The 11,778-nt window shown below is 43.1% G+C and overlaps 1 protein-coding gene and 1 long non-coding RNA gene across 4 annotated transcripts in view; one reads left to right on the forward strand and one right to left on the reverse strand.

Moving 5' to 3' along the window:
- Window positions 1–2,280, reverse strand: part of aatka (apoptosis-associated tyrosine kinase a) — a 79,378-nt gene extending 77,098 nt beyond the window's left edge. For 2 of the 3 annotated variants that reach the window (XM_060901718.1, XM_060901717.1), the window contains exon 1: window positions 1,689–2,279. In XM_060901718.1, coding sequence (XP_060757701.1) covers window positions 1,689–1,773 — 85 coding nt within the window. In that variant the 5' untranslated portion in view covers window positions 1,774–2,279. Of the gene's footprint in view, window positions 1–1,688 lie in introns of all 3 variants that reach the window. The other variant, XM_060901721.1, reaches the window with a different exon arrangement.
- On the forward strand, window positions 1,546–8,413 carry LOC132868655 (uncharacterized). Its single transcript, XR_009650869.1, has 3 exons — window positions 1,546–2,414; window positions 5,844–6,407; window positions 8,097–8,413. It is a non-coding gene; the product is annotated as an uncharacterized LOC132868655 (long non-coding RNA).
- Window positions 8,414–11,778: the final 3,365 nt, after the last annotated feature.

Consider the following 11,778-nt stretch of genomic DNA (forward strand, 5'->3'; position numbering starts at 1 on the left):
AGCTCGTTCTCCTTGGAACTGCTCACATACTCAGGAGGACTCTATCCATCAAGTAATTCACCAGACTTATGACTGCCTCAGGTTCAAGGGATAAACTCGGGACCATGAGAGAAAAGAGCAGTACTTTTAAGGATAAAGACAATAATAATACTGGCTGTCTTTTTTCGTGGTATATCAGATATATTCCATTCAGCTAGCATGATCTTGAACTCATCTTCGACTCATTCAGTATCATGCTCGCTGAATGGAATAGATCTGATATACCACTCAACGCCAAGCGATATTATTTAAATATATGTCACTCAGATCTGTGATATATTTCGTATGAAAAATACAAGTTTTTCAACACGAGAAGATAAACTTCACATCTTCAAGCCAATGTGTGATTTTCTTTATATTATACAGACACATCTACAAACAAAAAGTCCCCAAATTTATCAAAACAATTCATCGATTTCCTCATGAGTGGCATATAGAGATTTATGTCAGGGTTTTGGATCTTCACATCCTTGATGTAGCTCGTATAAAAAATACGAGTGGTGTATTTCCCAGTAAAACACTCCTATCCATATAATATATATGTATGTATGCCTGGCCTGCTGAACTGCACCATATCTCATTAACAGCTTTTATGCGGATAACGGAAGCAGTTCTGTGGGCTTTACAACTCCCTTTGGTGGGCAAGAGAGGGACTGTGCAGATTAATCGGGTGGACTGCAGAGCCATTCTGTCTGCGGTACTGAGGAAGAGTTTACATAATAGAGCATTACTGAAAGGCCAAATTCACTACTAATGAAGCCCTTGACCAGCTCAGGGTGTATGCAGGGTGAACCAGAAGCTCTCTCAGACACAAAATGAAAGACGGGCAGAAGGAAGGAAGAGGTTGGAGAGCATTTAAAATCAACGAAGAATGAATCTAAGCATGGTTTAGATCAACAAAGACACGATGATAAATTCCTAGGTGGCTTACATGTGACAAAACCTAAAAACTGTAGCTCAAACCCTAACAGTTCCGACTGAGATCAATTTGGATCAGCATGTTGGCATGATACGTCTGAGCCGAAGAAGTGGTTTTGCCGTTATTTGTATGCTCAGCACACAGCCTGTCAAAGACACTCTCTCACATCTGTGGAGAGCATTCAGAACGACACTGATCCCTCATGCAGGACCCCCTAGGGCCCATCTCAACCTCAACCCCACGTTTATACACGCTCACAGCTTCAATACAGCGTAACCCAAAATAAAGCGTGTCCATGAAATGAAATCAGTGGGGTGGCCATTGTGTCAAGGTTGTTCTCATCGTCTCTGACAGCTCTGCCTGCTGTTCAGCATGTCCTGAAGACCTTTCGCAAGCCAAGAACCTCTCCATGGAGTAAACAACAATGCTATGTGTCTGTGGCAAGCATGCAGCCATGTTATGTAACAGGGCCACTGTGAGAACACACACACACACACACACACACACACAAGACAGGAATTCATGCAAAGGCAGGATCTGGTTGGTTGGAAATGTCTCAGTGTGAATAAAGGTTTTAAATATATTCCACATGGAATGTTCTGGAGGACCAGGTACACACAAAACCAGGCACATCACGTTAGGATTAAACATCACACCATGGTGTTTACAATGCACTCATAAAGCAGATCAGTGAGTGTTATGCTTCACTTGATTTGAGCTTGACCCTCACCTGTGTCGTAATGAGAGCTGAAGCCAAAACTGGGGTTGAGGAACACTGAGGACATGACCACCACGATGAGCAGCGACGATGGCATCCTCCTCGGAAGGTTTGATGGAGCTGGACTGCAGTACTTTACGAATATTAACTCTTCAGCACCGATGCACTGAAAGGAATTACAGCCGGCAGTGAAGGTGAAGTGAAATGCAGCATTTTCCTCGTCACGGTGTCACACATCAGACTCGAGGGCTGCGAACCTAACCCCGTCCTCTGCCTTGATCAGCGCGCTCACGGTTTTGACTGACAGCTCGCTGTTCCGGCGCATTTCCCCGTGCTTTACAGGTTATTTCATGTCCCAGTGTTCTCGACGTGTGCCACTTCACCGACACGTTGCTCCTCTCTGCGTCCCTCTGCGTCCCTGCCTGCACCACTGCGTTGGCTGCTGTCCAGCGCCGGGGTGCTGAGAGCATCAGAGCTTCCTGCACAACATGTTCATTTGTGCCCAGCGCTGGAATGCAGCATCTGAGCTATTAACAGACTCCAGTGTTCTCCCTGCATCAGTCAATTAACACCGCCGCTTTATGATGCGTCTCCAAATCGACTGGATGCGGAGCAAAATGTGGTCGAGTTGACAAGTGCGCCATCTGCCGGCCGAACCGTGAACAGCACTGTGTGTTACAAGAAGGTGTGGACTGTCTTCGAGCAGCCTTCCTCTTCCTTTCCCAGCTGTCTTGCCAGGTCGGGTTCCACGTAGACCCTACTGATCCACATGTCATATTAATTAGAGCATAGTTTTACGCCAGGGTGGCACCTCACAGCAAGAAGGTCCGGGTTCGAGCCCCGTGGCCGGCGACGGCCTTTCTGTGCGGAGTTTGCATGTTGCTAAATTGACCGTAGGTGTGAATGTGAGTGTGAATGGTTGTCTGTGTCTATGTGTCAGCCCTGTGATGACCTGGCGACTTGTCCAGGGTGTACCCCGCCTTTTGCCCGTAGTCAGCTGGGATAGGCTCCAGCTTGCCTGCGACCCTGTAGAACAGGATAAAGCGGCTAGAGATAATGAGATGAGATGAGTTTTACGCCAGATGCCCTTCCTGCCACAACCGTGCCATTTCTGGGCTTGGAAAACAACCATTCACACACACTCACACACACTCACATGTATATGGGCATTTTAGAGCTACCAATTAGCCAAACTGCATGTGTTACCTTCAGGCTCTCCCCTTTTAGTTATGCTGTCCTAGTTAGTTTTGCCGGAGTCCCTGCTTGTACTCATCTCATCTCATCTCATTATCTCTAGCCACTTTATCCTTCTACAGGGTCGCAGGCAAGCTGGAGCCTATCCCAGGTGACTACGGGCGAAAGGCGGGGTACATCCTGGACAAGTCGCCGGGTCATCACAGGGCTGACACATAGACACAGACAACCATTCACACTCACATTCACACCTATTTTAAAATTCTTTAAAAATCAGACAATGTGATTTTCTGGATTTTTTTTCTCATTTTGTCTCTCATAGTTGAGGTATACCTATGATGAAAATTACAGGCCTCTCTCGTCTTTTTAAGTGGGAGAACTTGCACAATTGGTGACTGACTAAATACTTTTTTGCCCCACTGTATGCAAGCCATTATGTAATGTTTAAACAGGATACAGAGCATTCAGTGACTGATAGTCAAAAACAATCGCAATACCAGTGTGGTACACACTGGTAAATATGTAACTTTAAAACTAGACAGCCTCTCGATTTCATAAAATCGGTGAAATTTAGTTCCCTCTGAAATTTGGTCATTGTGATTTCATCTCATTATCTGTAGCCGCTTTATCCTTTTACAGGGTTGCAGGCAAGCTGGAGCCTATCCCAGCTGACTACGGGTGAAAGGCGGGGTACACCCTGGACAAGTCGCCAGGTCATCACAGGGCTGACAGATAGACACAGACAACCATTCACACCTACGGTCAATTTAGAGTCACCAGTTAACCTAACCTGCATGTCTTTGGACTGTGGGGGAAACCGGAGCACCCGGAGGAAACCCACACGGACACGGGGAGAACATGCAAACTCCACACAGAAAGGCCCTCGCCGGCCACGGGGCTCGAACCCGGACCTTCTTGCTATGAGGCGACAGCGCTAACCATTACACCACTGTGCCGCCTTGGGGCAAAGTACAAATTGTAAATAAAAACGGAATGCAATGATGTGGAAGTTTCAAAATTCCATATTTTATTCAGAATAGAACATAGATGACATATCAAATGTTTAAACTGAGAAAATGTATCATTTAAAGAGTAAAATTAGGTGATTTTAAATTTCATGACAACTCCACATCTCAAAAAAGTTGGGACAAGGCCATGTTTACCACTGTGAGACATCCCCTTTTCTCTTTACAACAGTCTGTAAACGTCTGGGGACTGAGGAGACAAGTTGCTCAAGTTTAGGGATAGGAATGTTAACCCATTCTTGTCTAATGTAGGATTCTAGTTGCTCAACTGTCTTAGGTCTTTTTTGTCGTATCTTCCGTTTTATGATGTGCCAAATGTTTTCTATGGGTGAAAGATCTGGACTGCAGGCTGGACAGTTCAGTACCCGGACCCTTCTTCTACGCAGCCATGATGCTGTAATTGATGCAGTATGTGGTTTGGCATTGTCATGTTGGAAAATGCAAGGTCTTCCCTGAAAGAGATGTTGTCTGGATGGGAGCATATGTTGCTCTAGAACCTGGATATACCTTTCAGCATTGATGGTGTCTTTCCAGATGTGTAAGCTGCCCATGCCACACGCACTAATGCAACCCCATAGCATCAGAGATGCAGGCTTCTGAACTGAGCGCTGATAACAACTTGGGTCGTCCTTCTCCTCTTTAGTCCGAATGACACGGCGTCCCTGATTTCCATAAAGAACTTCAAATTTTGATTCGTCTGACCACAGAACAGTTTTCCACTTTGCCACAGTCCATTTTAAATGAGCCTTGGCCCAGAGAAGACGTCTGCACTTCTGGATCATGTTTAGATACGGCTTCTTCTTTGAACTATAGAGTTTTAGCTGGCAACGGCGGATGGCACGGCGAATTGTGTTCACAGATAATGTTCTCTGGAAATATTCCTGAGCCCATTTTGTGATTTCCAATACAGAAGCATGCCTGTATGTGATGCAGTGCCGCCTAAGGGCCCAAAGATCATGGGCACCCAGTATGGTTTTCCGGCCTTGACCCTTATGCACAGAGATTCTTCCAGATTCTCTGAATCTTTTGATGATATTATGCACTGTCGATGATGATATGTTCAAACTCTTTGCAATTTTACACTGTCGAACTCCTTTCTGATATTGCTCCACTGTTTGTCGATGCAGAATTAGGGGGATTGGTGATCCTCTTCCCATCTTTACTTCTGAGAGCCGCTGCCACTCCAAGATGCTCTTTTTATACCCAGTCATGTTAATGACCTATTGTCAATTGACCTAATGAGTTGCAATTTGGTCCTCCAGCTGTTCCTTTTTTGTACCTTTAACTTTTCCAGCCTCTTATTGCCCCTGTCCCAACTTTTTTGAGATGTGTTGGTGTCATGAAATTTCAAATGAGCCAATATTTGGCATGAAATTTCAAAATGTCTCACTTTCGACATTTGATATGTTGTCTATGTTCTATTGTGAATACAATATCAGTTTTTGAGATTTGTAAATTATTGCATTCCATTTTTATTTACAATTTGTACTTTGTCCCAACTTTTTTGGAATCAGGGTTGTATATATGTTATTTACCAGATGGGAGGTTTGTATCGTGAAATACCGTGACCGAGGTCTTGAAAGTACTGAGCGAGGCCCTCTGGGCCGAGGTATTTCACCATACGGACCGACCTTAAGCTGGTAAATATATTTATTTTTTTCTTTACCAAATTCTAGCAGAAAACGAGAGCGCCCAAAAGGGAAAACCAAGCCAAGTCGCCATTTTGAATCCTCATTCACGGCTGTAATGCAAATTGCTTCCTCCTTGGTATACAAGTGCACTTCCATGGCAGGGAAAAAAAAAAAATTACATTTTGCCGCCTATGTAGTCCCTTATTTATAAAAAATTGAGTCATTCAGGATTCAGCCATGTTTTTGCTCTGCATTAGCAACAGTTACAGGTTTTTAGCTTTCTCCTGAAATATTTTCTTTTATTTCTTCTTCCTCAGGGTAGTAAAACTTGCTTTCGCTGTGAAGACTGTTGTTATCGCTATCCATGCTGTAAAATTGTTATTCTCCTGAGAAATGCTGGCAAAAATGTAAGATTTTTGATAATCTTATAAATAAATCTTATAAAAAAAGATAAATGTTGGCAAAAAATTCTACTATGTTTGTTGTTGTTGTGAACGAGCGAGTCACCAGAGGTCTGTAACTGGGGTCTGTACCGTAGGATACGGACCCGCTCACCAGCCAATCAGAGTGCAGGATTTGATGGAAACCGCACCATGAAAAAAAAAATACTGTTCATTTATTCAGGTGACATTGGGCATACCTAACAACCTGTGTTTTCTCCCCCCCCCAAATCTGTCCCTCTGAGTTACATGTCAATCCTGAGATTGAGATGCTGACCTCTTCTGCTCTTCGGACCTGCCTGATCCATCCTGATGCCCTATGTCTGGCTGGAGTCTCATCACGTTGCTCCTGTAGACGATGGCCCCATATGAAATGCATGTAAAACAACCACAAACCCGATCTTCATATTGCAGAAAAGAGCTATTAGGATCATACACAAAGTATGTTATAGTGAACCAACCAATCGTTTATAAACTTGAATGCCCTTAAATTTCATGATTTTGTGGATTACAAAATTGCTCAATTTATGTTTAAAAAAAAAAAAACCTATCCCTGACTGTATTCAGAGGTTCTTTCAAATCAGAGAGAGTCATTATGAATTGAGAGGAACTCATATGTTTGTTAAAACAAAGTTCAGAACAAATGTGAAACAGAGGTGTATATCTATAACAGGAGTTAATTTATGGAATGGTCTTGAAAATGAAATTAAACTGTAACACACTTAAAGGCTTTAAAAAAGCATACAAACATAAGATTATCAGTAAATACAAAACCGAGATATGAAATATGTTTGGATAAAAATGGTTTGATTTAAATTTGATCCAGCTACTTGATATGTAATGCTACAGAATACGAAAACGTCAAAATTAATATGCATGTTTTAGTGTTCATTTGAAATTGAAAGCTGTAAAATTGTATTGAACAAAATGTTCAATACAATTGAATTGAACAATAGATACTATTGAATAGATAGTATCTAGTTTAGTTTTTGTATTGTTCAATTCAAATGAGGATGGGTTCCCTTTTGAGTCTGGTTCCTCTCGAGGTTTCTTCCTCATGTCATCTGAGGGAGTTTTTCCTTGCCACCGTCGCCACAGGCTTGCTCATTGGGGATAGATTAGGGATAAAATTAGCTCATGTTTTAAGTCGTTCAAATTCTGTAAAGCTGCTTTGCGACAATGTTTATTGTTAAAAGCGCTGTACAAATAAACTTGAAAACTTGAATTGTATCAATAGATACAATTGAATTGAACAATAGATATAACATCTATTGTTCAATTCAATCTATTGATACAATTGAATTGAACAAGGGTTTTGCTGGGATACAAACCCGGGTCACTGGCATGATAATCCAGCAAACCCCCACTAGGCCACCAGGGGGATGATAAGTGCGGAGGTGTGAGGCGAAAGTAGAGTATCAAAAACGGTTTATTTACACTATATACAGTGCAAAGGAAAAAACAAAAGGATAATCCAAAAGCTCAGAAGATGTACAAAAAACAAAAATATCCAAAGGGTCAAAGTCCAAAATCCAACTAAGAAAAGAAGAGGCAAAAACTCAAACACTCAGAAGATCAAAAGGTCAAAACAAAATCCACAAAGTCCAAAAGAAAGAAGCAAAAACCAAGAATACAAAGACACAGGCAAGGTACATGGGACAGCAGGAACTAGCACTAATAGCATAGGAAAAAGACTCCTGACAAGGGAACAAACAGAGGGGTATTTATACACAAAACAATTAAGGAACAAGGTGGGGCAGGAAACAGGCAATCAAGACAAACACAAAAACATAGTGGCGGCCTCTAGAGGCCAAAACAAACATGACAAGATGGAAATAACAGCGGCCTCTAGAGGCCAAAACAGTCCCAGTCCTAACAAGATACTCTTGTTACTATTATAATTTTATTTTTAATTTTTTTTCCTTTTTGTTTCTTTCCTTAATTCCTTTGGCATAAAAAAAGAAAAAGACAGTCTTTAATTTATGAAATGTGATAAGGGTAGACGCAATAAGCTTTTGCTTCAGTCTAATCCTTTTCGGTCTTTCTTGCTGATATGTATGTAACCAGTGTGTATGTTATTGAAAGTTGAAATGACCGAAATAAATAATTAAATTTAAATCTAATGAACAGGTGAAAGTCACACTTGGAGGACACTCTGGACACTTACAGTAATGCTTTTATGGCTGAGGACTACAGTTTGAACAGTTTTGCACCCAAATTTCCATCAATGAAGAGTTTATAACATCAACGAAACTGACTTCATGTTAAAACTGTTAATGTTATCGTCATGCTGTCTGTTGTTGCCCAAATGAGGATGGGTTCCCTTTTGAGTCTGGTTCCTCTCGAGGTTTCTTCCTCATGTCGTCTGAGGGAGTTTTTCCTTGCCACCGTCGCCACAGGCTTGCTCATTGGGGATAGATTAGGGATAAAATTAGCTCATGCTTTAAGTCATTCAAATTCTGTAAAGCTGCTTTGCGACAATGTCTATTGTTAAAAGTGCTATACAAATAAACTTGACTTGACTTGACATGTCTTTGGACTGTGGGGGAAACCAGAGCACCCGAAGGAAACCCACACAGACACGGGGAGAACATGCAAACTCCATACAGAAAGGCCCCTGTCGGCCACTGGGCTCAAACCCAGAACATTGTGTTCGAGCAGCCATTGTAAAACTCATCTCATCTCATTATCTGTAGCCGCTTTATCCTGTTCTACAGGGTCGCAGGCAAGCTGGAGCCTATCCCAGCTGACTACGGGCGAAAGGCGGGGTACACCCTGGACAAGTCGCCAGGTCATCACAGGGCTGACACATAGACACAGACAACCATTCACACTCACATTCACACCTACGGTCAATTTAGAGTCACCAGTTAACCTAACCTGCATGTCTTTGGACTGTGGAGGAAACCGGAGCACCCGGAGGAAACCCACGCGGACACGGGGAGAACATGCAAACTCCGCACAGAAAGGCCCTCGCCGGCCACGGGGCTCGAACCCGGACCTTCTTGCTGTGAGGCGACAGCGCTAACCACTACACCACCGTGCCGCCCCCATTGTAAAACTATAGGTAATAATTATAATTTTGTTTACGGAAATAGCACAGACAACATTCTTGTTTCGTTTTATATATACACGGTACTGTGCAAAAGTCTTAGGCATATGTAAAGAAATGCCGTCGACCAAAAATGGCTTAAAAATCCATCCATCCATGCATTATCTGTAACCACTTATCCTGTACAGGGTCACAGGCAAGATGGAGCCTATTCCAGCTGACTATGGGTTAGAGGCGGGGGACACCCTGGACAAGTTGCCAGATCATTACAGGGCTGACACACAGAGGCCAAGTTTACATTAGACCGTATCTGTCTCGTTTTCTTCACGGATGCACTGTCCGTTTACATTAAACCGCCTGGAAACGCTGGGAAACGGGAATCCGCCAGGGTCCACGTATTCAATCCAGATCGTGTCAGCTCCGGTGCTGTGTAAACATTGAGAATACGCGGATACGCTGTGCTGAGCTCTAGCTGGCGTCGTCATTGGACAACGTCACTGTGACATTCACCTTCCTGATTCGCTGGCGTTGGTCATGTGACGCGACTGCTGAAAAACGGCGCGGACTTCCGCCTTGTATCACCTTTCATTAAAGAGTATAAAAGTATGAAAATACTGCAAATACTGATGCAAATACTGCCCATTGTGTAGTTATGATTGTCTTTAGGCTTGCCATCCTTCCACTTGCAAGTGGTAAGTGATATGCGCTGGGATCACACACACAGCGGCTCAGTCCCGAATCACTGCTCGTGCACTTCACTCGCGCGCTCTGTGAGCTGTGCAGGGCCGGAGTGCGCACCCTCCAGAGGGCACTCGCTGTTCAGGGCGGAGTGATTTGGAGTGCAGGATGCCTGCGGAGCCGAGCGTATCCGTGTATTGGTGTTGCTGTGTGCACGCAAATCGTGTATTGGTGTTGCTGTGTGCACACTAATCGTTTTAAAAACGTTAATCTGATGATCTGCTGATACGGTCTAATGTAAACATGGGCAGAGACAAACAACCATTCACACTCACATTCACACCTACGGTCAATTTAGAGCCACCAATTAGCCTAATCTGCATGTCTTTGGACTGTGGGAGGAAACCCACACAGACACAGGGAGAACATGCAAACTCTGCACAGAAATGCCCTGTCCGCCACTGGGCTCAAGCCCAAAACCTTCTTGCTGTGAGGCGACAGTGCTAACCACTACACCACCGTGCTGCCCCAGCTTAAAAATAATGAAATGAAATGTTTCAACCTTAAAAAAAAGACAATAAACAGTAATCAGTAAGCCATAATAAATGAAACAAAGGCAATATTTGGTATGAGACGACCCTTTGCTTTTAAAAAATAGTAGTCTCAGGTACAATCAGTGCAGTTTTATAAGGAAATGAGCTGTAGGTTTTACTGAGCATCTTACAGAACCAGCCGCAGTTCTTCTGGACACTTTGACTGTCACACTCGCGTCTTCATTTTGCAGCAAAACCCAGCAGCCTTCATTATGATTTTGTTTTTAATCTGAAAAGTCCTCTCTTATGTAATATACCGCTCAGATACAAACGTTTTTTCTGTAACATTTCATTTTGTGCTGGAAAACGAACATTTGGAACTCTAAAATGTTTTTGTACTGACTCGATAATGTAGAAGTCATAAAATAGAAATCTATAACAAAGTTTGTATGAAAAACAATAGGGTGCCTAAGACTTTTGCACAGTACTATATGTGCATATAAAAAGTTAATACTGGCTAAAGCAGAAAGGTGTGCTACAGTAACACTTCTGTGGGATTGGACCATATAGGCTAGCCTTCGACACCCATGACCTTGTCACCGGTTCACCGGTTGTCCTTCCTTGGAATACTTTTGGTAGGTACTAACCACTGCATACTGGGAACACCCCCACAAGATGTGCAAATGAGCACACTTCATGCTTTATCACTTATTTCTTCTCCTGACTCCAAGTCCTTTTCAGAAAAAGAATGAAGACTGAATGACTGCATTTAGGAATAGCAATCAGCTTTTTGTGCCCTGAGCTGTTTCTCATAAGGGAAAGGCTTTACATCATACAGCATTTATGCTCTTCCACGGTTGATTACTGGTTTCGCATACAAGGTCTTGATGAGAGCTGAGTCCACACAGCACATGTTGACATCCATCACCTTGTTTCTGTTCGTGACATTCGTGCTGTGACCAGGTAAGCAACTGTGTGCCGAATAAAGTAAGTGTACACAGTGTTTAAAAACACCAGCAACACTGCTGTGTATGACACACTCCTACCAGCACCACATAAATGACTATGTCAAGTGCTGCTGCGCTGACGATCAAGGACATGCACAAGGCCAGGCTAAAGTTACCCGAGCAACAGCACATTTTCCCTTTTTGCTGATGTGGCTGCATAAAAACAAGTAGCCCATAACTGCTAAAGTTAGACCCCTCCCTGGGTGAGGGGTAGCCCTTTTTTTTTTTTTTTTTTTTACATTTTTTTCTTTTTTAACTGCAACACACCCAAATTTCAAAATGCATTTAATTGCAGCTGCAGCTCCAACTGTCAATAATAATAATAATAATCTCATCTCATTATCTGTAGCCGCTTTATCCTGTTCTACAGGGTCGCAGGCAAGCTGGAGCCTATCCCAGCTGACTACGGGCGAAAGGCGGGGTACACCCTGGACAAGTCGCCAGGTCATCACAGGGCTGACACATAGACACAGACCATTCACACTCACATTCACACCTACAGTCAATTTAGAGTCACCAGTTAACCTAACCTGCATGTCTTT

This window comes from Neoarius graeffei, chromosome 20 (assembly GCF_027579695.1).
Source record: "Neoarius graeffei isolate fNeoGra1 chromosome 20, fNeoGra1.pri, whole genome shotgun sequence".
Classification (NCBI taxonomy): Eukaryota; Metazoa; Chordata; class Actinopteri; order Siluriformes; family Ariidae; genus Neoarius; species Neoarius graeffei.